The sequence below is a fragment of the Rhipicephalus sanguineus genome, chromosome 6, assembly GCF_013339695.2.
Source record: "Rhipicephalus sanguineus isolate Rsan-2018 chromosome 6, BIME_Rsan_1.4, whole genome shotgun sequence".
NCBI classification, from domain to species: domain Eukaryota; kingdom Metazoa; phylum Arthropoda; class Arachnida; order Ixodida; family Ixodidae; genus Rhipicephalus; species Rhipicephalus sanguineus.
In genome coordinates this window covers 16,037,843-16,064,120 of record NC_051181.1, presented here as the reverse complement: position 1 = coordinate 16,064,120, position 26,278 = coordinate 16,037,843, and the positions used below count along the sequence as shown (strand labels likewise).

The 26,278-nt window shown below is 45.8% G+C and overlaps 1 protein-coding gene across 6 annotated transcripts in view; it reads left to right on the top strand.

Moving 5' to 3' along the window:
• The window catches only part of LOC119397111 (serine/threonine-protein kinase STK11), a 336,048-nt gene that overhangs the window by 42,278 nt on the left and 267,492 nt on the right, over positions 1-26,278 (top strand). For 5 of the 6 annotated variants that reach the window (XM_049416704.1, XM_049416705.1, XM_049416701.1 and 2 more), the window contains exon 3: positions 8,480-8,673. The exons of the other annotated variant lie outside the window; for it this stretch is intronic. In XM_049416704.1, the coding sequence (XP_049272661.1) occupies positions 8,480-8,673 (194 nt within the window). The remainder of the gene's footprint in view (positions 1-8,479; positions 8,674-26,278) is intronic. 6 annotated transcript variants of the gene reach the window in all.

Genomic DNA, 26,278 nt, shown 5'->3' with positions numbered 1-26,278 from the left:
CAGTACTCAGAAAAATATCGCTCAAAACAGGTGCCACCCTAGAGCTGATACATACACCGGACTTTTGTATGAACTGCTTCCCTTCCCACGTTACAAAGGTGGACTTAAGATAAAAGCTCAAAAGCTCCAGGAAAGCCTCAACAGAAACTAGGCTACTATTGACAAAGGCCAGTTCATCATTACCCTCGGTGATGCAAGATTTCACGGATTTCATCAACTGGTCGTGTGGGAGTGTATAAAACAAATCTTCTGTTTCTCAATACGTTACGCGCCATCTGTAAAGAGTAGGTGAACTACTTTTACTTGTTCTTTGAGTCTTTTACTTTCGGACCAGGACGGACGGAAAGTGAGAAAGGATTTCGTACAGCAAAGAGTTAAAGGGGTTAGGAGACACAAATTATCAGCGTCCATTTATAAAATATTCAGTCGAAGAAAGTACTTTGTTGTCGATGTTTAATTTGAAATCATTCACGAGAAGTAAACTGTGTCAAACTTTTTCAAAAGCATTTGATAAATCTAGGAAAATAAAACCCACAGGGTCCCGATGCATCCACCTCAGTTGACTCAAAGGTGAAAGCCTTCTTCTTTCTTTTCTGCTAAGTCGATGTGTGGAACCTTTTGTGCCCCCTATGAAAACTTTCTGCAATTAAGATGGTCTTGCGGTGCCTCCAGGGTCGGAGGCATTGTAAGATTTCTGCACTTCAACTTGTTTTGCACTGCCTCCTCGATCGGCCCACCTATGACCCAGCAATGATGTCATGTGATGACATCACCATGTGACATGTTATGTGACCTCACAGTGATGGCATGATGACATCACAAAATTTTACGACCTGTGACCTCATGATGACGTCCTATGGTGACGTCATCATGTGATGATGATTTTTTGCATCACTCGTGTTGACGCCACCAACGTACAATGCCAACAAGGGATGCCGGTTAATTTTTGCATTTGATGAGGCATCTAAGGCTGCTAAATTCGTCAGCGGTTGAACGACTATCAAGGATAGTGTGTAGTTTATGAGTAAGTAAAGCCAGCTGTGTTTCACAAGATCTGTAGAAGTCATGTCGAGCTTTTGAAAAAAATGAATTCTCATCAAGGAAATGAGCAATGTTGGCATATAAGATATGTTGACGGATTTTGCACAGAATACTGGTTAGTCAAATGGGTTCGTATTTGAAGGGAGAGTTTTTACTTCCAGATTTGTGCCTGGAACCACTTCCCGATTTTCCAGTCTGACGGTAGGGTGGATTCATCAATAGATGGTTGGGATATCTTTGATAGAATAAGACCAGAATATACTTTCATACTTTTTAAGAATTTAGCACTGATGACTTGAATTCCTGGGTTTGAAGTCACCTTCAAAGATTCAATAATGTTTTCTACACCATGGGGTTCAAACCATAAGATTGGATCCACAGTTGAAAAATTAAAAGAAGTCGGAATAGCGGAAGCGCTCCGCATCGGCTTCGACTTTTTTGAATGATTCTGCAGGCAATTTCGGCAGGACCGTGTTTTCAAGCACATCATCAGATTTGTGGAGTTAAGGTGAATCGGGTGATACCTTTGGACAAGGTGGGCCAGCATTGTTTGGACTTCTTCCAGTGTTTTGCACGCGGGAGCCCCGCATGGCCTAACGCCACGTAGGCCTAGCGAGCCTGCCAAGCCGGTATAGCTTGTATACGTATGGACGACGAAGTCTCCTCGGAGACGGAAGAAGGCGAGGAAGGAATGGGTTGGCACCAACCGAAGATCGCGATCTGCGAAAAAGACCTGGTGAGCTGGTGGAACCGCCAATTTGATCCAAGAATTGCAAGGAAAGGTGATCGCCAACAAAGGTGCCCCTGGGGCAGACAAGCTCAAGCGCCAGATTGTGAAGCCGTCAAGGATGCCGCAACTGCCGGAGGAGCACAGGAAAATCATCGTTAGACCTCGGGGAGGCCTCAATTTGAACAAAGTCGGCACTATACAGCTTTTGGAGAAGCGATAGTCGAGGTGGCCGGACTTACAGCAGACCAAGCGAAGGGAGACATAGTCTGCCCCAACTTCACGCAGAACATCGTGGTGGTTAGTACGCCGGACTCCGATCATGCCGAAAGGTATGTGAGAATCAAGTCTATTACGATCATGGAGACGGAATATGAAGTCAGCGCTTATGAAATGGCCCCTCACTCTACGTGCAAAGGGGTCATTATAAGAGTGAACCTCACCGACAGTCAAAGTGTAATCACGAAAATGATTGTGCATGAATACAATCCAACGGCGTTGGCTGCACAGTGTATCAAGGCAACGGGCTCGGTTATTGTGCTTTTGGACGGACTCAGGGTGCCCAATTTCATCAAATACGAGTCAACCCTAGTGAGGTGCTATCTGTACAGAAAGCAATTTGATGTATGCTACGCATGTGGAAGAATAGGACACAGATCAGACGTTTGTCCCACACCTGACGTTGTGCAGTGCAGGGGATGTGGTATGCAAAACCCAGGGGAGGATCACACATGCTCTCCCAAATGCAAGTTCTGCGGTGAAGATCACCCCACAGGTGACAAGGCTTGCAAGCAGCAGTACCAAGTACCATACGTAGTGAGAGTACGAAGAAGAGAACGCTTCAAGGTGGATACCAAAAGGGAATCGGCTCAACCGATGAAGGGAACCCCTCCAGGCGCCGGGAAGCGAAGAAGCAGGTTGGGATCAAGACATCGTTCAACATCGAGGGGAAGAAACTGTTCCAGGTCTCAAGAGGGGCAGGAGCTGAAGACAAACAAGAAATAGGAGCCAGGAGTGACCTGGGCCGAGAAAGTCAAAGGCACTGTGAAAGCCACAGGTAATGGGGTGATAGCCTTGCAGGTGCAGAGTAATGATGCCAGAGTAGAATAGCTGAACAGAGAGGTTATATCATTAAAGAAAGCTAATGAAGAACTTAAGAAGCAGATACAGGAAATGAACAAAGGGTTGAGGGTAGAAAGCGGCAGTGCAGCAATACCTAAGCCGGTGAGTAGAAGTAACAGCCAGGAGGAAGAAAACATACCGGCGCCCAAAAAGAGAGGTGGAATTGATGTGCTCTGTTCTGGAGGGGATCAAGAATGCGATCAGAGATCTAAAGGACACGGTAGACAGAGTTAATCTTACGGTGGATAAAACATGGAAGTGGACGTTAACAGCCGAAAAAAGGCTGAAAACGCTGGAGGCCCAAGGTGAGGATGATGAATATATGCCCTCGGAAGCCGAAAGCGTTAGGTCACTCCCAGGAGCGCTAAGTAGTACAGTCAAGAGAACAATGACTGGGGTGAGCAAGTCTGGGGGTAATGGCAATAATAATGGATAGCAGAAAGAGATTTAGTGTGTGGCAGTGGAATTGCAGAGGATTTCATAAAAAAAAAGCGTCACTAGCACAGGTAATTAAAACGGTTGAAAATACACCAAAATTAATAATGCTGCAGGAAACTCTAGCGGAGGAGATCGGGCTGTCCGGCTTTAAAGCGGTCTGCAAAGGCAAAGAACTGGGCAGGGGAATCGTCACCCTAATTGACAAGAAAATTCCCTACATTCAGCATGACTTAAAATTAGGGGCTACCGAAATTGAATATATATTCATAGAAATGGTTCTAAAAAGGCAAAGAGGTAAAGCGCACAGCTTGTTCTGCCTCAACATATATAGCAGTCCCAGCGAAATGAGACAGAGCTTTAGAGCAATTTTTAATAAGGCCATGGGGGTAGCCAGAACTGCGTCCCTGATAATAGGAGGGGACTTCAACGCCCCACACCAATCTTGGGGTTACCGCTGGAATACTAAGAAAGGGGAAGGAATCTGGCATCTTGCCACGGATCTAGGCCCCCAGCCTTCCTACTAGGTGTGGCACCTCCACGTGTAGGAACACGACTCCGGACTTAACCTTTACTTCTTACTTACCCAGGGCTGAGTGGATCAACTCTGCACGGATCTGGGGAGCGACCACTATATTCTGCACATAATGTTGGAAATGACAGGGGTGGAGGTAAAATACTTCAGATACATAGACTGGGATCAGTTTAGAAAAATCAGACAGGACAGAGCGGAAACAGAAGGAAATGGGCAAATCAGACCACCAGAGTGGATAGCTCAACTTAGGGAAGACTTGAACGCAGCAACTAAGGCTATGGAAACAGAGGAAGCGGTCGAGCAGATGGACAGTAGATTGGCGCATTTGATAGAAGCCAAGCAATTGATTTTACAAAGATGGAAATCTCAGCGCTTGAACAGAAGACTTAGGAAGCGAATTGCTCAACTCAACAGGGATATCGAGGAGCACGCGCAATATCTGCAGAAACAACAATGGAATGAGGTTTGTAACTCTGTAGATGGAAGGATAAAACGCGGAGGCAAATGGAATCTGCTTAGACATCTGCTCAATGAAAAAGGCACTAAACCGAATAGATGTACGGCAGTGGCAAACATCAGGAAAGTCAGACTGCAAGCACAGAGAGCATAATGGAGTGATTGGCAGCTCAATACTTGCCCCTCAGGAAAGAGGACCAGGAAGTAAGTTATCCGGATTACTTAGGAGCAGAATGCAACTCTATGGACCGGGAATTCACAGAAAGTGAAGTGCGCATGGCACTGTATGATTTGAATAGTAGGTCAGCAGCTGGCCCAGATGGCATCTCTAACAGATTGCTAAGAATCTGGACGACGACTTCATAAAATATCTCACCACCTACATTAATGAATTATGGAAGGATGGGGTATATTCAGAAGAATGGAAGACAGCCAATACTATCTTAATACCAAAGCCGGGCAGACAGCTCAACTTGGATAACCTCAGGCCAATTTCGCTGACATCATGTCTAGGGAAGACAATGGAGCATGTCATATTGAACAGATTAACAAAATATGTGGAGGACAATGACATCCTGCCGTATAATCTGATTGGTTTCAGGCCAGGCTTGTCCACACAAGATGCCATGTTGCTAATCAAACATCAACTGCTCTTAGCCAACCCAAAGAACAATACGGCTCCCTTGGGGTTGGATGTAGAAAAAGCTTTTGACAGACTTAAGCATGGAGCAATACTTGAGGTCATTTCAGAACTGGGATTGGGCAGAAGGCTCTATGAAGTGGTTGAAACCTTTCTTAGCGATCGCTCAGCACACCTTATATTCGGGGATATTAAATCAAAGAAGTTGTATCTGGGTGACAGAGGAACACCACAAGGGTCGGTCTTGTCACCTATGCTTTTCAACCTGGCCATGTCAAAAGTGGCAAAAGGATTAAAAATGATAGATGGCATTCACTTCACAATTTATGCGGACGACGTGACTATATGGAGCGCTGAAGGAAGTATGGGACAGGCGGAAAGCAGGCTTCAGGAGAGCATTTATGAGAATCCTGAAGAAGAACCCAGGTTAGTACTAACTACAAAGGCTGGCATATCCATTAAGCAAGTCAATTCCATTAGAGTCTTAGGGCTATTCCTCGAGGCAAACGGGATGAATGGAAGAACAATACCACATATCACTAGCAAGACTGAGGAGGTAATAAGACTCCTCAGGAGAATTACTAACAGACAGAGAGGGTTGGGAGAGGACAGCGCCATGAGACTGGTCGTCCACGCTTTCACCTTGTGTCACTTCTCCTATGCAGCTGGTATGCTTAGATGGACACAGACAGAAGTAAACAAGTTGAACCGCTAAATTAAAAGGCTTGTCAAAACAGCAGTGGGATTGCCGGTTGGTACACCAGATGATAAAATAATAAAACTTGGGCTCCACAACACAATAGCCGAGATAACTGAAGCTCACCAAATTGCCCACAGAGAGAGGCTCTCTGGAACAAGGCCAGGTAGAGCAATAGTTGAAGAGGTAGGGTGGTATCCAACCGAATCCAGAGATTCAGTAGAGCTAAAAGGTAGCATAAGAGAGCTAATTAAGACAACTCCTTTCCCTAGAAATATGCACCCGGTGCACAACCAGAAAAGAAGAAAGGCAAGGGATGGAACAGGACAGACAGACAACATTCGGCTTTTGTAGATGCTGCATGGGCAAAGAAAGCCTTTACGGCAGTAGTAGTAGATGACTAAAGATGCGACAGTCGTGGAACAAGTGGCAATAGCATTGGCTTTAAGGAAGTGGACGCGAATTTACAGGGACTTTAAGATGGCTATTAGGCACTTTACCAAAGGCTTTGTAACCAAAAGTGCTGCCCAACTGATTGGTGCGATGGACAACCAAGAGATTGAAATCCGCTGGTTTTCTGCACATATAGGGACTGTCGATCCATCTCGGAAGAATTTAAACGAGGTGGCTAACGCAGCTGCACAAGGACTTACTATCCGTGCACTACGTGGCCAGTATCCCGATAATATGCAGGAGGAGAACAGGGACCGATTACTCACATATAATGAAGTGACGAAGCATTATTAAATGAACAGAAGAGAATTCCCAGTGCCACACACTAAGCTCCACTGTGGCTTTCACAGTGGAGCTCTTTCAGATCAAGCACAGGCCGTCCAGAAGGCCCACGATATGGCGGTAAGGTTAACCTTACTGTCCCAACGTGGGAGCCGCCTGCATCAACTTAGGGTTGATCTTCAGCACCCGAATAAAGTTCATCATACCATCTCAGGAAATGTCACACACGATGATGTAACAAATCACCAACTAGCCCAGATGCAAACCATTCTAACGGAATTGTTACCCCAGAAGAATCTAGTAGTGCATTTTCGCTCTCTCAGTCGGGGCTGACAGTTCGCCAAAACATTCGGTCATTGCTGAGCATAGTAAGGTTGGAGGAAATTATTGCGGGTTGTTTGTATTACAAAAATATAAGCCTTCTTGTATGCGTCCCGCTGCTTTTCGGAGGGAGAATGCTTGGCTGAATGGTAGAATTGGTTTTTTTCTGTTAAAAGTCGCTTTATGTGCGCATTATACCAAATAGCTTTGGAAAGGGAAGAAATGGTGTGCATAGGACCGGTGTTTCTCAGTTAATTCAAGAACTGTAGATGTAAACGTGTTTAATTTAGTTTCTGTTTGACTTTCGATATCTTCTAAGAAAACGTTTAGAAAGCTATTAATAGCCTCAAAGTTGGCGTTGTTGTGAAGCTCTTTTTGACTCTGCGGCTTTGAATGAAAAAAAAGATGGCTCAAGGTCACAACATCAGGACAACAAGGTCGGGTGTACTTGCAGCATTGTTGGTTAACCTAGCAGGTTGCGAAACAATCTGATGCAGAGAAAAAACTGAGCCGAGGTTGATGAAGTAAAAACTTTCTGAAGAAAATAGTTTTGATACCAGATGATCAGAAGACCAGGAAATGTTGAGAAAGTTAGTCTCCCAGTAGAAAGATGAAAGGATGATGTGTTGGTATCAGTGGTGTCATGTAAATAGGCAACAAGGCTCACTGGGTGGACGGTAGCAAACCCCAAATACAAAGCTTCTGTGGCAGATGTAAGCACGCGCCCATACCAGTTCAAGGACTGTTTGAAGTCGGGGATGATAAGACGGAAAATTTCGTGCGGTAGCCAACGTAGCACCACCTCCAACATGGGATTCATGATCACAGCGATAATAAATGGAAAAGTGGTGCATGTCTTGAAATATTTGATTGTCACCAATACCTGGGGGTAGCCAGGTTTTATTTAGCGCAGTTATGGCTGAATGGCAAGTATGAGCTATTGAATCAAGGGATTGTCACTTGTTAACGTTTCCACATTTGCCAGAAACACCGTCATAGCAGGAACACTGTCGAAACAGTGACCTTTCTGTTTCTGGCTTCTCTTGAGCTTTGGGAACAGGAACAAGTCTGCCGGGCTCACATCAGGGCTGTATCAGGTCTGCATCAGCCCTGATGTGATCCCGGCAGACTGCTTTGTGTTCTAAGAGCTCAAAAAAAGCCAGAAAGGTCACCGTTTCAACAGTGTTCCTGCCATCCAGCGGGCTGTCACAGAGTCTCCAAGAGAAGTCATGGCAGCTGACTTTCGTGAGCCTTTGAAGCGTGGGAATTACGTTGTAGATTTTGTATCGATGCCCAAGAAATCTGTTTTGAAAAATTTAAATAATATGTAACGATCAGATCAATACGGTCTCATTAATTTATGGACATACCGTGTATGGACGTGCCACTCATATTTGTGAGATGGAAGCAAGTCTTTGTGTGGCAGCCCAACTTTTGGTTGGTTGTGGACACACACAAATCGAGAGCCTTCCACGGCAGATTCTATCATGCATGCAATGACCCATGAGCCATGTCGGCCAAACATCTTTTGATTATTTTTCTTGGATGGAAAGGGGCCTAGACAAGCGAAAGTAGCAATATTAGGTCTGTAGCAACACTTATAGCAGGGCAAAGGAATATCGGAATTCTGTTTTTCTTCCACTCAGTGCCGTGAAAGAAATCTTAAGAGAGTTGCATTATCTAGCAGCATATATTGGAATGATTTTTCTATTGCCATTGGGAGTGGCTGTACGGCTTCTTGTTTTGAGAAGTGTGTGGTTGTGCCTGTAGGACATAATCTACAAGGCCAAGAAGAAACGTCCCAAGATGGTGGGCCACTACCTGATGGGGGACGTCCTCGGTGAGGGCTCGTACGGCAAGGTCAAGGAAGTGCTTGACTCGGAGACACTTTGCCGGAGAGCTGTCAAGATCCTCAAGCGGCGCAAGCTGCGCAAGATCCCCAATGGCGAGCAGAACGTGCAAAGGTGTGTGATTTAATGGTGCCACATCTTTGCTCCTGCATTCACTTTTAGTCGGGCTTTAGCGAAAATTTGGGAATGTGTCAGATGTAATAACTTGGACGCAGCACGCAGGTCCAGAACACCAGCGCGTTTATAATGCATGTTGCTGGGCGAGTCGGTCGTACATCATGAAACAAGGTGCTGAGCAAAGGAAACAGGGACAAGGAAGTGAACGAGGACGGGCGCAGACTCGCGACTGAATTTAATTGAAAACAAAACGCATATTTATGCGACACAAACCGCAAAATCATCTGTGCACTTGCGAGGAACCTGCTTTCATTATCGTACAATGTTATGGAGGTATCACTGATGCAAATGTCTCTTTTTTTCTTGATGAAGAAAGCCTCGGCAAGCTCACGTGCCAACTGGTTCTGACTACGCCTCAAGATTTTTGTTGTTGCCAGCAAAGGCTGGCACGGTTTGCCACAGGCAGCCGACGGGCATGCGCTGCAGTGAATAGGCAAATTAGAACCTTGTCCGTTCTTTATCGAAAGCTGGTGTTTCCTTAGTTGTTCATTTATACACCGGCCCGTTTGGCCGATGTATACTTTCCCGCATGTCAGAGGGATTTCATATACCACCCCCATCAAGCACTCGACGAACTGAGTGGCGTGGCTTTTAGTGCAAGCTTGCACGCTCCCTCTGACGTGCGGGAAAGCATACATCGGCCAAACGGGCCAGTGTATAAATGAACGACTAAGGGAACACCAGCTTTCGATAAAGAACGGACAAGGTTCTAATTTGCCTATTCACTGCAGCGCATGCCCGTCGGCTGCCTGTGGCAAACCGTGCCAGCCTTTGCTGGCAACAACAAAAATCTTGAGGCGTAGTCAGAACCAGTTGGCACGTGAGCTTGCCGAGGCTTTCTTCATCAAGAAAAAAAGAGAACGATAATGAAAGCAGGTTCCTCGCATGCGCATAGATGATTTTGCGGTTTGTGTCGCATAGATATGCGTTTTGTTTTCAATAAAATTCAGTCGTGAGTCTGCGCCCATCCTCGTTCACTTCCTTGTCCGTGTTTACTTTGCGCAGTACCTTGTTTCATGTTTCAGAGCGTTTATTGCCGCTTTGATCTGTTCGAGCTTTATATATCCCAGCCACAGTGACGCCACGAAGTGCCGATCAATAGCAGATGCTGGCCAGCGTTTTAATCATTCTGCTACGTTATAACAATTCTTGCCACTTAATCCAAAAATAAGAAGATACACATCACTTATAGTCAGAATGCTTAAACCAGTTCGGCTGACGACGCTCCCGTGCACTTCGCCTCAAAGGCACTGTAGGTGAATCTGCAGCTGTGGTATCCAGATGAGGACCACTTGGCAACGAGTGGTGGGGCAAAAGGGGCTGCAGAGTCAGGCTGGGAACCCTCGAAATTGTTGCAGCGGGGCTCGAAGGCAGTGATGGTGGTGAACCAACTGGTCAAGGCATCTGTGGCTCAATAAACGGCTTTGTCACCATCTCTTGCGGTGGCGGTGTTGTAGGGATAATCATCATCATCATCAGCCTGTCTACGCCCACTGCAGGGCAAAGGCCTCTCCCATGTTCCGCCAATCAACCCGGTCCTGTGCTTTCTGCTGCCACGTAATACCTGCAAACTTCTTAATCTCATCTACCCACCTAATTTTCTGTCTCCCCCTCACGCGTTTGCCATCTCTTGGAATCCAGTCAGTTACCCTTAATGACCACCGGTTATCCTGCCGACGTGCTACGTGCCTGGCCCATATCCATTTCTTCTTCTTGATTTCAACTATGATGTCCTTAACCCCCGTTTGTTCCCTGACCCACTCTGCTCTCTTCCTGTCTCTTAAGGTTATACCTATCATTTTCCTTTCCATCGCTCGCTGCGTCGTCCTCAGTTTAAGTTGAACCCTCTTTGTAAGTCTCCAGGTTTCTGCTCCGTAGGTAAGTACCGGTAAGATGCAGCTGTTATATACCTTCCTCTTGAGGGATAGTGGTAGACTACCATTCATGATTTGATAATGCTTGCCGAATGAGCCCCAACCCATCCTTATTCTTCTAGTTATTTCACTCTCATGGTTCGGCTCCACGGTTACTACCTGTCCTAAGTAGACGTACTCCCTTACAACTTCCAGTGTCTCGCCACCTATCGCAAAGCGCTGTTCTCTGCCAAGATTGTTCCACATTACTTTAGTTTTATGCATATTAATTTTCAGACCTACTCTTCTACTTTCCGTATCCAGTTCAGTAATCATGAGCTGCAATTCATCTCCCGCGTTACTCATCAATGCAATGTCATCAGCGAATTGCAGGTTACTGAGATACTCTCCGTTAACTCTTATCCCTAACTCTTCCCAATCTAGCGCCCTGAAAACCTCCTGTAAACACGCGGTGAATAACATTGAAGAGATCGTGTCTCCCTGCTGTACGCCCTTCTTTATTGGGATTCTGTCGCTTTCTTTATGGAGGACTATAGTGGCTGTGGATCCGCTGTAGATTTCTTCCATTATGTTTATATAGGCTTCGTCGATGCCTTAATTCCGCACTGCCTGCATGACTGCTGATGTCTCCACCGAATCAAATGCCTTCTCGTAATCTATGAAGGCTATGTATAAGGGTTGGTTGTATTCCGCGCATTTCTCTGTCACCTGATTGATAGTATGAATATGGTCTATTGTTGAGAATCCTGTACGAAATCCTGCCTGGTCCCTTGGTTGATTGAACTCTAATGTCGTATTAATTCTGTTAGCAATTACTTTTGTAAATAGCTTGTAGACAACGGACAGTAAGCTTATGGGCCTGTAATTTTTCAGGTCCTTGACGTCCCCTTTCTTATGGATCAAGATGATGTTGGCATTCTTCCAAGATTCTGGTATCCTCCCCGTCGAGAGGCACTTCGTATACAGGGTGGCCAGTTTCTCTAACATAATCTCTCCACCGTCTTTCAACAGGTCTGATGTTACCTGATCCTCACCAGCTGCTTTGCCTCTTTGCATTCCCTTTAGGGCTTTCTTTACTTCTCCTGTCAATACTGGTGGGATGTCAGATTCCTCTGCGCTATTACTCCTTCTTACGTTATCATCCTGAATGCCTCGGCTGCTGTACAGATCTCTGTAGAACTCTTCCGCTACCTCAACTATTCTATCCATATTGTTTGTGACCTTGCCTTCCTTGTCCCTTAATGCATACATCTGATTTTTGCCTATGCACAATTTTGTCTTCATAGCTTTGAGGCTTCTTCCGTTCTTTAGAGCATGCTCAATTCTCTCCATATTATACTTTCTTACGTCGGCTACTTTACGCCTATTGATTAACTTCGAAAGCTCCGCCAGCTCTATTTTGTCTGTTGCATTTGAGGCTTTCATAGCTTGACGTTTCTTAATGAGGTTTTTCGTCTCTTGGGATAGCTTACCTATGTCCTGTCTAACGACTGTACCCCCGACTTCCACTGCACACTCCTTGATGATACTAGTCAGATTATCATTTATTGCGTCAACGCTAAGGTCGGTTTCCTCGGTTAAAGCCGCGTACCTATTCTGAAGTGAAACTCTGAATTCCTGAACTTTCCCTCTCAGAGCTAGTTCATTAATCGGCTTCTTGCGTATCAGTTTCTGCCGTTCCTTCCTCACGTCAAGTTGAATTCTAGATCTTACCATTCTATGGTCACTGCATCGGATCTTGTTAGCTACTTCCACATCCTGTACAATGCCCGGGTGGCCGCACATTATGAAGTCTATTTCATTTTTAGTTTTGCCATTAGGACTCCTCCACGTCCACTTACGAGTAGCCCGTTTTCTGTAGAAGGTATTCAAGATGCGTAAATTATTGCGTTCTGCAAACTCTACTAGTAACTCCCCTCTGGCGTTTCTAGAGCCGATGCCATATTCCCCAACTGCATGATCTCCAGCCTGCTTCTTGCCTACCTTTGCATTAAAGTCGCCCATCAGTACTGTATACTGTGTCTTTACCTTACTCATTGCTGATTCTACGTCTTCGTAGAAGCGTTCAACCATTTGATCATCATGGCGGGATGTAGGCGCGTAGGCCTGTACCACCTTCATCTTGTACCTCTTATTAAACCTAATTACGATACATATCACCCTCTCATTAATGCTATAGTATTCCTCTATATTGCCAGCTATATCTTTATGAATAAGGAACCCCACTCCTAGTTCTCTTCTGTCAGCTAAGCCACAATAGCATAGGACGTGTCCGTTCTTCAGCACTGTATAAGCTTCCTGTGGCCTCCTAACCTCACTGAGCCCTATTACATCCCACTTAACACCCTCTTAATTCCTCGAATAGTACAGCTAGACTCGCCTCACTAGATAAAGTTCTAGCGTTATATGTAGCCAAATTCAGATTCCAATGGCGGCCTGTCCGTACCCAGAGATTCTTAGCACCCTCTGCTGCGTCGCAGGTCTGACCGCCGCCTTGGTCAGTTGCTTCGCAGCCGCTGGGGACTGAGGGCCGAGGGTTAATTGGTGTATTCATATGGGAGGAAGTGGCCAAGTACTACACCAGGGTGGCCAATCCTGCTCTGGTGAGGGAGTGCATTGCTGGCTGTGGTCGCCAGTGAGGCTGCACCCCAGGCCTTTTTTACACAATTCCATCATCACGCGGACTTTTTTTTTTTTTTAATCCGGTTGGGAATTGTCCGGCACTGGGATTCGAACCACGGACCTCTCGCATGCGAAGCTGATGCTCTACCACTACGCCATCGCTGCAGAATGGGTGTCTCGATAAAAGGGTCACTTGGTTTATAAGTGTTGAGGCCTGGGCTAGTTGGTTGGTAATCATACTGACAGGGTTTTGCAGCGCACGAACATAGGAAAAAAGGACAGAGTAGACAGAAATAGCGCTGACTTCCAACTGACTTTATTTTGCAAAGCGGCAAAATATATGAGAGGAAAAGGAAGATAAAAAGCAAACATGCAGCCTAATCAAAGTCACTGTAATCGAAGCACGTGGAACGGATCCACCATTGCCTTAACGCCCGGCCAAGTATTCACGTTCTAACTGTGATAATGCAACTGATGGGGAGTGGTGGATGGGGAGTGGTTTGGGTCATCAGCGTTTCAAACGCGCACAGGAATTCATAATAGCAGCTTGCTAGAATTGCTCAGTTTTTATTTGAAGGCAACCTTTGTATCATGGAATGAAAAAAACTACTTACAAAAAAGTGGAGTATGTATTGGATCCTGTTTGGCGCCCATTCTTAGCGACATATTCCTAGCGCATCATGATTGTGTCTTGTCAAACAAGCTTGACAACTGTGTAGTTTTTAAAGTTTGCTGTTTTGTTGACGATTATTTGGTACTTTTTAAATGCGAAAGCCAAGATTTCCAGACCATTTCCTCTGACATTTTGACCGTTTTCTGGGATTGCTTGCAGCCGCTTGTTCTGACTCATGAATTGCACACTGATGACAGCTTGAGGTTTCTGGACTTGAAGCTTTCGATAGAATCCTCCCATGTTTGTTGGATGTACGAGCCAAGAAGCGGCAAGCCACTATTGCCTTTCAGCTCGGCCCATTCAAAATTTGTCAAACCGAGCATCGCGAACCTTTGCCTTGCTAACGCCTTAAAAAGTCCTGCCCTCACACTGTAAATCGCAGTTTCGCTCTACAAGTAGAGCGTTTGAAAGAAGCCGGATATCCTGCACACGTACTGGTTTCTGTGACAGAAAAGCTGGTGGTTGTCGTGCAGCGCGGCGACAGGCATGAGAAGCGAAACAGTGTCGAAAAGAGCCGGCCTGTCGTACTACCGTATGTGCACGATGTATCGCACAAGTTAAAAAAAAGATTGGCCAGGCCGCCAGCGTTCAGGTGGTTTTTTCTGCACCGGAAAAATTGCAGAGACTATGCAAGGGGGGGGGGGGGGGCAGGTCAACACACTTCGCGCATACTCTGCCCCGTGCACTGTAGCGCACAGGTCACGCTACGTCCCATGCGCAGTGCGAGTCGTCTACTCGATCCCACTGACATGTGGGAAGGCTTACGTCGGCCAAACCGGCAGGTGCGTAAATGACCGCCTGCAAGAGCACCGAAATAATGTACGTAATGTGATACAAGAGCACCTTGGCATCCATTGCCGGGATTGCAGTTGCACCCCCCTCTTCGATCGATGTGCGATAAAGGCAAGGCACAGAGATCAGTTAAGCCGCGAGATCATCGAAGCAGAAATAATTCACTCACTAGGTGAAAACTGCGTAAGCTCCCCATCGCAGTTAGAATGTGAATACTTGGCCGGGCGTTAAGGCAATGGTGGATCCGTTCCATGTGCTTCGATTACAGTGACTTTGATTAGGCTGTATGTTTGCTTTTTATCTTCCTCTCATCTATTTTACCACTTTGCAAAATAAAGTCAGTTGGAAGTCAGCGCTCTTTCTGTCTACTCTGTCCTTTTTTCCTATGTTTGCGTGCTGCAAAACCCTGCCAGTATGGTCACTTGGTGGTGGATCAGCAGCAGGAGTAGGCACCCGCAGACCGGGCAAGTGAATGATGGGTGCAAATGGTCAACGTGGACGAATCGTACTTGTTTCGCCACATGTACAAGATAGGTCACGGGGCTAACCACTTGCGTCACTATGCCCTCTTCCCAGGAAGAAATCTCACCGCGCACACACTTCACCTACACTCTCTCCCCCACTATAAACACACGTTCACCGCCTCTTTTGGCGTCAGATCTTACTTTAACGTGGACTTGTTTGCTCGCCATATCACTCACAAAGTCCGGTTTCAGGAAAGTTAGCTTCACTCTAGGCTGCCGCTTGAGGAAGAGCTCGGCTGGCGTCTTTCCTGTAAGCATAGGCGGTATATTGCGGTAGGACATAAGGAAATTATCTATTCCCTCCTGCAGCGATTCTTTTTCCCGGGTTTCATATTGGGCAGGCACCTGTTTCAGTAACATTTGTTTAGTAATTTGTATACTAGGCGTTCGTCAGCCCCATTAGAACTTGCGTGATAGGGCGGTGTCCTTGTGTGTTTTATATTATTCTTTGCCATAAAGTCGGCAAACTTTTGTAAAGTAAACTGTGGCCCATTGTCACTAACAATTTCTTCTGGGAAGCCGTACGCCGAAAAAAAAATGCCCCCACCTCCCTGAAGGGAATTGTGAGGAAATGCGAATGCATTTCTTGCGCTGAGAGAGGATACCGTTGCCGTCAGACATTCGCCTTCACCGACTTCTGCCATCGCCTTGAGAGGCGCCCAGCCAGCGAACGGTCGAGAGTGAGGAGCGAGCGGACGGGAGAGTGGGGCACCAGCGTTCTCGGCTCGGCGTTGGCGTTTCACAGCGGCGTCTCGAGCACACATTTCCGGATGTTCTTGAGAGGCGCCCAGCCAGCGAACGGTCGAGAGTGAGGCGCGAGCGGACGGGAGAGTGGGGCGCAGGGAGGAGAGAGAGCGAACGGCGAGAGAAGGATCGGCGAAGCACTGCACATACCCTCTCCTACACTCTCTCGCACCACATGCTCCAGTTGCTAGGGGCGAGGATAAGCGCGCGCGCCCGCAGCTGTTGCTACGGGAGAGGGTGCCGCGGACAACGCTGAACGCCTGACATAGCCCAACTAAGAAATGCATTCGCATTTAAAACACTGCGCAGCCTGCGTATTGTTTGCGATACAGATATTGAAGACATCAACCAAACTTCAATCCACTTAGGATAGGCATCGACCAGAACCAGAAAATTGTGTTGGCCTTTTGATGCAAAGTCTGCATGAAGTCTTTGCCAACACTTTGCAGGATATGGCCAGGGCTGTAGGGGAGCCAATTCAACCGCTGTGCGTGCACACTGGCACACCCTGCACTGTCGGACATACTCTTCAATACATTTGTTGAGTCCCTGCGACCAGACAAAACTGCGTGCCAGCATTTTCATTCTGCTGGTGCCAGGATGATCCTCATGCAATAAGGCTAGTACCGACACTCTCAACTGCTCTGGTACAATTACTCGTGACCCCCAGGTCACACAGTCCTGCTCAATCAAGAGCTCAAAACGCCACATGTAATACGGTTGCAGATGTTCTGGTACGTCTGCATGCCATCCCGAGAGGGTGTACTCACGTACAGTGCACAGTATAGCATCTCTGGCTGTCGCTCTAGCCACATCCTGCGCCGTAAGTGGCGTACACTCAAAAACAGATAAACACTCGGCTTCATCTCCTTTTGAGTCGCAGCTCAAAGGTAGTCTTGACAGCGCATCAGCCACTTCAGTTTTGTTGCCCTTTCGATACTTTAAGGTGTACTGATGTGCTGCCAGTATTAATGACCACCTTTGTAGTCTAGCCGCAGCTAGGAAGGGGGTCGGTTTGCCTTGCCCAAGAATACCAAGAAGTGCCTGATGGTCGGTGTAGAGTACAAACTGGCGACCAAAGAGAAATTTGTGAAATTTCTTAAGCCCAAAATTCAGCGCTCGCTCCGCTGGTGTCAGAGTTTGTGAGGCAAAAGCAATTGACTGTTCTTGTCCGTCTGGCATTACATGAAAAATAACAGCTCCAACACCGTACGCGGAAGCATCACACTGTAGCGCAAGTGGTTTGTGAGCGTCAAAGTATGTAAGCGCTTGACTATCTTGCCCAACCTCAACATGGCTGTAACTAAAACAGAGTGAAAAGGCGCTTATCGTATTGTAGCCTTCTGGACGCTTCAGCGTCCATTGCTGCGTTGCCAGGCCCACACCACTTGCCACTGCGAAAACGCCTTACGCGTCACCTGCAGACGCCTGCTGCGTTGGGTAGACGGCCGGTGCAATGTCCAGACATGGTCTCCAACAGCTTTCACGTTGCAAGAACGCCTCCCATAGGTGCCGGCTCCTGGTGGCTAGTGGACGCTCGGCAGGCCCGAGCAACGCATCTCATCCTCTTTGCCAATGTAATAACTTGGACGCAGCACACAGGTCCAGAACACCAGATCGCTTATTGCCGCGTCAATCCGTTCAAGCTTTATATATCCCAGCCACAGTGACGTCATGAACTGCCGAGCAATAGCAGACGCTGGCCAGCGTTTTAATCATTCTACTACGCTATAACATCAGGTACTGAATATTTATGGACAAGTCTTTGAAAATGGATTCAGTGAAAGTTATTTTGTTATTACAAATGCTTGTCAAGGTACGTATGTCCAAAATTTTAAGAGTATGCTGCGGTGGAAGAGCTGAGGCATAATTTGTGCCCATGCCAAGATGAAATCATTGGAACATTCTGCTCAGGAACAGTATTTTATCAAAACATTTGGCCAAGCCTGCAACAATAACAAATCAAGTTCTATAAGTGTTAATGATGCCATCGTCATTATTATAGTTGAAGTGTGTGTTGTTCGTTTGATGTTATTGTAATGCTTGTTTTGTTTCTTGCTCTTCCATGTCTCGTTTGTTTGCGCGTACAAGTTTTTGAACAGCGGAGCTCTTTAAGCTTTGAGTAGCGCTATACGTTGTCCACGCAAAACTCAGCGGGTGTACGCCACTGAAAGCGGCCATGTGCCAAGCAGCTCTTGGCATAGCGTAGCCATGCAGAAGGTAAAGAATGGCACAGACAATGAAGGAAGGGAATTTTGAAGGCTTATTCAATGAAAACCAGCAGATAATGAAGTCAAGGGAGGTACAGAGGTCATAATGTTTTGAGTGTATTGTAGCAGTTGTGATATAGATGTGAAGAGGGACAACTAGTTGCTGACAGGGACTGAACCTGAAGCATGCCCAATCCTCTACCAATTGTGCTACAGCGGCGGTCACATCCCCGTCCACACTCGCCCTCATAGCTATGAGTGTTCCACATTTGCCGTTGTGTATACGAGTGGCGCTGACTAACACTCCCAGGTTTGCATGCACATAAGTACCACATAAAGTGGATAGGGGTACACGGGTTGTTAAAGACAGGGATGCAACAGCTGCACCAATTGTGCCAATTTGATAAAATTCCTTATTTTTGCGCCAAGCTGAGCAAAACCGTGAAATTTGTTAAATTTGCACCACGCTGCGCCAAAATACCCGACCAGCTTAAAATTTTCTCAGTTGTGCAAATTTGAGCGAGAAATGGAGGCTGCGTTGGTCATCTGTAGTGTGGGCATCGTCATTGAATACAGACGCGTAGACCCTAACCCTAACTCCCCCGCGAAAGAAAAGAAAAAAGTCAGTTTCACCGGAAGGACGAAGCAATGAATGCGATAACAACAAATTGTAATGCTATACGAAGTGAGGCTGGCAGCAAACTGTTTTGCATCCGATCTCGCGTAATTCTACAAAACGTTGGTGTAATAGAATACGGCGTTTTCAGGGAAAGATGCTCTTTCTGCACAGTGTCTTTGCATTGAGAGCGCAGCACGCAGCAGGATATACGAGCTGCCCGCTGATGGCTGCCCGCTGATGGCTGCCGAGATAGCGCGCGCACTAGCGATCGCGGCCGCGCCCTTAGAATCAAAATTCAAAAGTTGCTGCTCGAGCGACAGCCCCCCCCCCCCCCCACCGCCCCTCTGCCGCGTTTTTTCATGCTTGTTCAAGACGGGCAGGGCGTTTCTTTACGCTTCGATGGCAGGCTTCCCGAGCGGAGTGGTGTTATTGCATACGCCCTCCGAGCGACGGCGATGGGCTGCCTCGTTTGATATCTGCTTCAGCCGTGTTTGTCGCATGCACTAGGGCACGTTTACCGACGGTAGAACATACTATGCATAGGGATATGTTATCAATTTGAACCTTATATGAGAGACGACGGCAAAAACTCGTCGAGAGTGTCCATATAGTTGCTATCGCAATAGAAAAGGACAGTAGTTCTCAAATTTCCTGATGCTTGTTTTATTGCATGCAGAACGCTTTTTAAGCCTCTTTTTTCGCAGTCCACTGGTGTTCTGCGGAAAAGCATACTTAGATTTAGAAGGGGCTATTAGTGCTAGCTGTCAGGGACACAACACATTTTGTTCCTTAATTACTCTTTCGTGCACGCGCCATGTAATTACGAGTACTAGTGTGATCGCTGACGTCTACAAAATATTGGCAGTCATTTGGAGCTGCTGTGTACGGCGTTTCTGCGGCCTTGAGAAACAATAGACAAAAGCGTATGCCAGTTTTCTTTTTTCGCTACCCCCACTTGCTCCTGCTTTGCAGACCTCCCACATTTCCAGGTTGCCAGGTTCGCAGGTCCACATTAGCACAGTGCCTGTCGAATTATTTGACAGGTCCTGCAAATGGTAATGTGGACTTAGTCATTGTTCGCACTGACTTCGTCATTGTTCGCACTGTGGGGTGGCTCAACACACTGCTTTTATTGAAATAGCAGTGTTCACGTGCACTGTGCACGAATTAGCTGATGTTGAATGCTTTTTACGTATTTTTGTTTTCTTTTCTAAAAGTAAGCCTTCTTTGTTATACTGCTCCAAATTCGGGATTTTGGGCTAAAAAATTCTGGTTTTTTTTTTGCAACCTGCTCCAAGTTTGGATTTTTGTGCTCCAAAAGCAACATTTTGCTGCTCCAAAAATTGCTCCAAATCTCATTTCGGCTGTTGCACCCCTGTAAAGATGAAACTCTATATTGGGGGAACTTGTGCCCAGGAAATGAAGAGTCAAAGTACAAGCAATACACACTGTACACTTATAGCGGCAATCACAGTTGTCGGCCGTCATTAATCTGATCAACGGTTAGGTCCATCGGCATTTATACATGTGGCATTGAAGGTACCAGCCTTATCGTTGGTGGCCGCGTTCGTTCCAGATTAAGCTGCACTGTTCGCGTTGGGTGCTCAAGCTTATGAGAAGAACCTACAATAATGGCGAATATTCATACACACACCGGCACGGCGTGTGCAAGGCAGTGGTTACACGTGTACTGGGTCGGTCACATAGAAATAGAAAAAAAAATTTTGCAGTGGCTTAGCTCGGCTATGCAGGATATACGTAGTGTTAGCAAAGGTTCAGCTGATTATTCTTAGCTTTTCCTGTCTCCGCAGCACGTTAAGCCTTCTTCTGTTCATTCTTCCTACGCTCAACCAGATAAACGCTAATTGCCAAGCAACTACTTTGGGATCCGATGAGTTAAGCTTTTCCGCTCTTCTGCGTCATTGAGCAGCATTTGCGCTCTCCTTCTCCATGGCTATACCACACTGGCAAACGCCGGTCAGAGGCGCTATCAAGCGGCTCCAGCACAATGTCAGACGGTGACTGTACGGCGAAGGCGAATAGCTGCACGCGCTCCGGCGCCAGTGCATCTGCCACGGCTACTGCGTCACTGTCTCTGGAATGCGCAGACTGGCGATGGCGAGTCGCGCGCGGCGGCGGAGTGCGCCAGGTGCGTGACATCACTGATCCTCGCGCATGCGCAGCGCGGCTCTTGAGCAGGCGCGCAAAACTGGCTCGGCTAGGCCAGTGTAGCTAACACTACAAAAGAAGCTGCTGTAGCAATAGCAAGAGATGGGAAAGAGAGTTGAGAATGAGGAGGAGGGAATGGAGGAGAGTGGGCGATATAGGAAGGCAACGGGGTGTTGCGTGCGTCGATGTCACTTCATGCTGTTGCGTAAGCTGCATGTGCTTAAAGTCGCTCTAGCGGGGTTCGCATTTCTCATTGACTCAGGCCAATACTCGCTAGTAAGTGTTCAAATAAGCACGGGCGAAGATGATTATGTGGCCTAGCTGCTTAGTGGCTAACCTCGCATCCACGTAGGTTGTACTTACCGCTGGACGCGTTCCTGTGAAGACAAAGCACGAGCAAGAACAGACACCAGCAGAACACAACTTCAAAAATATTTTTCTTGCTTAAAACAAAAAATTAATTTTATAAAACTTTCTGAGTCAGTAAACAACTAATTTTGCTGGTAAATGCGCTATTTAGCATAATTTTACTAGGACCACCTCAGTGTTAAATTTACGACTACACATGTGCCAAAATGAACTTCTTTCCAACTTTGTCGCCAGCTGTACACACCATTTCACGCCATATACGTCTCAAACTATTTTTTGGCTACAGTAAAGATCAGTTAATACAAAATACTACACTTTACTGAATGTCACTTTCTATGAAAAAATCCCCAATATGGTCCATATTGTCGATATTTAAGGCCGCATAAAAAATCCACGAAAGCGTAAACGTTCGTGAAACTTATTTTAAGTGAGAAGCCCTACGATCGTTCTGTAGGGAAAATTTTGTCGTAGCCTAATTTAGAAAGAAGAGATTTTTTGAAAATGCGTCTTATGCGCCATAGTTTTGAGCTTTCCGGAAAACTTCACTTGTGGTTTGCGGCACTGCAAAAATTTCATAGCCAAAAATATTTTGGTGGAATACTTCTTGCTTTGGATAGATAGTCCTTGATTTTTTTCATTCAAATCGCAGATGGTCGAGCGCCAACACTGGGACGCTTGGCGTGCAATGACCCATATACAATGCATGACTTGTCGTTTATGTTCGTCACGCACTCATGTCATGCCATACGAGTTTTGGCATATATGCAGTTACCAATACGGCTGGAAGTGCTCCAAGGCAGTGTCATGTAAATCATGCCGTACATGACGTGCATATCATAACTTACATGTTAAAACCTTTCATTTATGTTCGGCATACAGTCACGTTGCGCAATACCAACATTGGTGTATATCAAGCTAGTGAACCGGCTGCGAGCGCACCATGCGTGTGACATGTGTCATGCCGTACATGAAATGCATGTCATGATTGTCGTGTTAGCACCTATCATTTGCGTTTGTCGTACAGTCACGTCACGCAATACCAATTTTAGTGTAAATCAAGCTAGCAAAACGGCCGTGAGCGCACCATGAGCACGGCATGGAACACCCGTGTCACACGGGCGTTTGGAAGGTCTTCCAACCGATAATCTATTGACTCAATGGTCAAGCACGAGCTACTTCACGGGACTTTTCGAAGGTCATCAAGTCAATAGTCTATCGAGTCAACGGAGCACTCCACTGAAACTTGGATAGTCGTTGAGCAACAGAAGTGGAAACAGCACGGACGTGCCCTCTCGTTCACACTGTGCTCGCACTCACGAATAGAAAAAAGAAATCTAACCAGTATGCGTTAGAAGCAGTATATGTGAGCGTTATAAATTATTTGATGAAGTATTTTTGCTACTTGATATGTGCGAACTCTCGATACTCTTGAGAACAGCGACGTGCATGCTGTCTTGCCGTGTCTTGCCCGCCGCAGTTTCGCTGCTGAACAACGTAAACTCAAAATATCTATTTGTAACTACGCGTAAACAGTTTATTAAAACGTTTAAAGAAAACAACAGACATAGTTGTGCTTTTAAGGGAATTTATATTATTTAACTGTCGATGACGTGGATACGAAAATAAAGATCCGCAGTGCCCCGCAATTTTTTGAGGAAAACGCCTGAACCACTCAGGAGAGTCTACCTGCACCTGGCGGTGTGGTGTGCGCCGTGTCGGTTTCAACCAGCGGCGGCGGCGTGGTAGTCGTTCCAAGTCGGCACACGCCGGGTAGATCATTGGCAGCAGCGCACGACCACTTTTCGTCGGCGGCGGCGTGGAAACCAAAACCACATGTTCAAATAGCTGTTTCACGGCAGCCTCTTTGCTAAACTAGCTGAAATTCAGCGCTCTACGCACTAAGGGCTGAGAGAACAGCATACACAGAGGTGTCGAAAGTAAGTCAACTGGAAAATTCCCAGTTGAAAATCACAACAGAATATATTCTGCTGTCTTTCGTATTTTGGGATGCTGTAGTCTATTGTCTGTCCTGTAGTCAATTGTCTGTCCTGTAGTGTATTGTCTGTCCTGTAGTCAGTTGTCTGTTCTGTTGTGTATTGTCTGTCCTGAAGTGTATTGTCTGTCCTGTAGTATATTGTCTGTCCTGTAGTCAATTGTCTGTCCTATAGTGAATTGTCTGTCCTGTAGTCTATTGTCTGTGCTGTGGTATTTCGTGCAGTCCAGTTGTCTGTCGCGTGGTCCACTAATCTCTTGTGCTGTCCAGTTGCCCTTCGCATTATCCAGTTCTGTGTCACGTCATCCAGTTTGTTGCATGGTCCAGTCGCATGTCAGGGTGCTAGAGCCTTGTGGTCCTAAACTACTCCAAGATCATAACCTGTTCGTGTAGTACGCAGTAATAAAATTCAGTTTCTCGGCAGGGCAAGCAGAACCTTTGCAAATCTGTCTTACTTTTTAGTAATAAAAAATTATTCCCTTGTGGTAGGCAATGTAAATATGAGCTTTCAAAATTGGTCAAACCAGTCCAAACCTGATAAATTAAGTAACACTGCATACTGAGAAATCTGAAGTGAGAGCACTGCAGCTGACAACTAAGGGTAATTTACAAACAAACTTAATGAAAAATATTGCTATTTTGCAACATACCCTTAATGCCTCATGCTACACTGAGGTAGTCAATGGCCTCAGGATCAATAACTTGAGAAAAAAAGATGTTCTGTGTACTGTGTTTGGACGTAATAGAGCAAAACAAATGAAAAGAAATTTATTGCAGCTTCACTAGCAATAACTTTATCTATGCAGTGCTGAGGGTAGCGACTGGATTTTAAAAATGCACACATCTGCACACTTTCCCATGCACATTTACATGGAATCTTCTTAGTGAACTTGACACGTACTCATTTAAAAAGAAATTATCACTTTAATAACTTCAAAAGCAATAAAATTAATGAAAATGTACATGAAAACCTAGCTGGATTAATAGTGCAAGTCGGCACAGCCTTGTGCAAGGTACCACTGCGGGGACTGGTGTCTCTTCTGGAGGTCCTGCAGGGGACACTTTTTCACCTCGAGGTAAAGGTGTCTGTGAATATAAGAAGCAAGCATAAGTCTAATCTTCGACGAAAAAAAAATATGCACATAAAAGGTACATCATACCATTTGAGTGGGAGGGCTAGGGTGTCAAATAATCCCAAATTACATTACAGGTAACAACCCCTCATTACCCCACCACTGCAGTCTGTCCTTGCTCAGTGGCATTCTCAGCAAACATTAAAATGTAAACCAGGAAATTATATAGGTCACTCAAAACACATAAGAGCAGCACATTATTAATGTGCCAAGGGGTATTCTGTCTGCTTCAAGGTGTCTCAGCACAGAAAGTGCATATGCTATTGCATTTTGGTGCTGTCGGCTGGAATGCAGAAGTACACAGCAGTGCATGGTTTGATCAGTGAAAAGGTTCTGTGCTATGCATGAACAAACAGGTATGTACATTGATTATTGGCCAAGGCACACCACAGACCTAGACATCAAACATGCTAGGCTTTCTGCAGTTGGTGCTATGCACTCTGGAATGCCGAACCAGGATTGGTGAGCCCAATGACTCCCAATGACCCATAGATGCCAACCGTGTGCACTGTTAAATGAAAATGCTACAGCCATAAAAGCCTAACATTACCAAAAAGCTGTGGCAGATGCTTATTGCAGCAGTGTAACAATATTCTTGCTGAACTGACCAACACTGTAGACCTACCACTTAATGCATTAGCATTCACCATTGCAAACTTTGAGGCAGCAAAAGCCTTGGTAATGTTTGCAAGTATCGGTTTCATTGAGTTGTGGTTAAGCACTTTTTTTAAGTTGTTGGTTTTTGTTATGTGAAACATTCTGTACGTAACTGTGTTGCACCAGCACAAGATGTAAAGGCATATCCTCTGTGCACACTTTGGTGAAAGTTTGTCCGTTTTTTGACCTTAGCAGTGATTTGAATGTTGCCTAGGTGGGCAAAACATACGTTGCTGGGAAATCTCTCAACAATAAAATATACTACACTGAACGCCTTAAATTTTGGCTCGTTGCTAGAAAAGCGATGGCACTTTCTTATTCGCTCCCCTTGGCATCTGCTACTCTGCCTCACGATGTGCTTTGTGGTGAAGCAATACGGCAATTCTTCATCTATTACGACAGTTTTAAAAAAAATTCAACAAAGTCTATAAACACAATAAAACTACATCACATGGCTGGACAGTTGGCAGTAAGTGTGTCAAAAAAGTATAGAGGCTGATGACACAGTAGTTTTGAATGCAAAGAAGCGCAGACATACAAAAATGTGTGAACTAATTGATGGTGTTTAACGTCCCAAAACCCCGATATGATTATGAGAGATGCCGTAGTGGAAAGCTCCAGAAATTTTGACCACCTGCGGGTTCTTTAACATGCACCTAAATCTAAGTACACGGCCATCAAAAATGTGTGGGATGACTCATGTTCAGGCACATGCAGATTGGGGATGCCATCCAAGTAAAAATGCATGCTTGCACTCATTTGAAAGTGTAAACAAGCAAGATTCATTTGTGATAGTTCAATCGGAGTGATTTTTGAGGCAAGAAAAACTATTTTTATGTTGAGCATCCACCGTGTCCCTGGACGCTGGACCATAAGTCCACTTCACTGTGCCACACACTTCCTTGGGGCCATAGAAAGAGGCGGCAGCCACTTGGGTGCTAAAATCTTATGCTGCTTTGTGTTTTTCACATTTTGACATGTTTTGGCTTTTCGAAGTGCCGCCAACAAAGTTTTCAGATGGTTCGCTTTGAAATATACAATTATATAAGTACATAAACACTGTGGATACACTTCTATTGTGATACGCAGATCGCCTAATTGTGACTTTCGCAATTGTGCATCACAGTCGACTGCTGCTTAAGTATCTTACGCTCTGTTCTTCG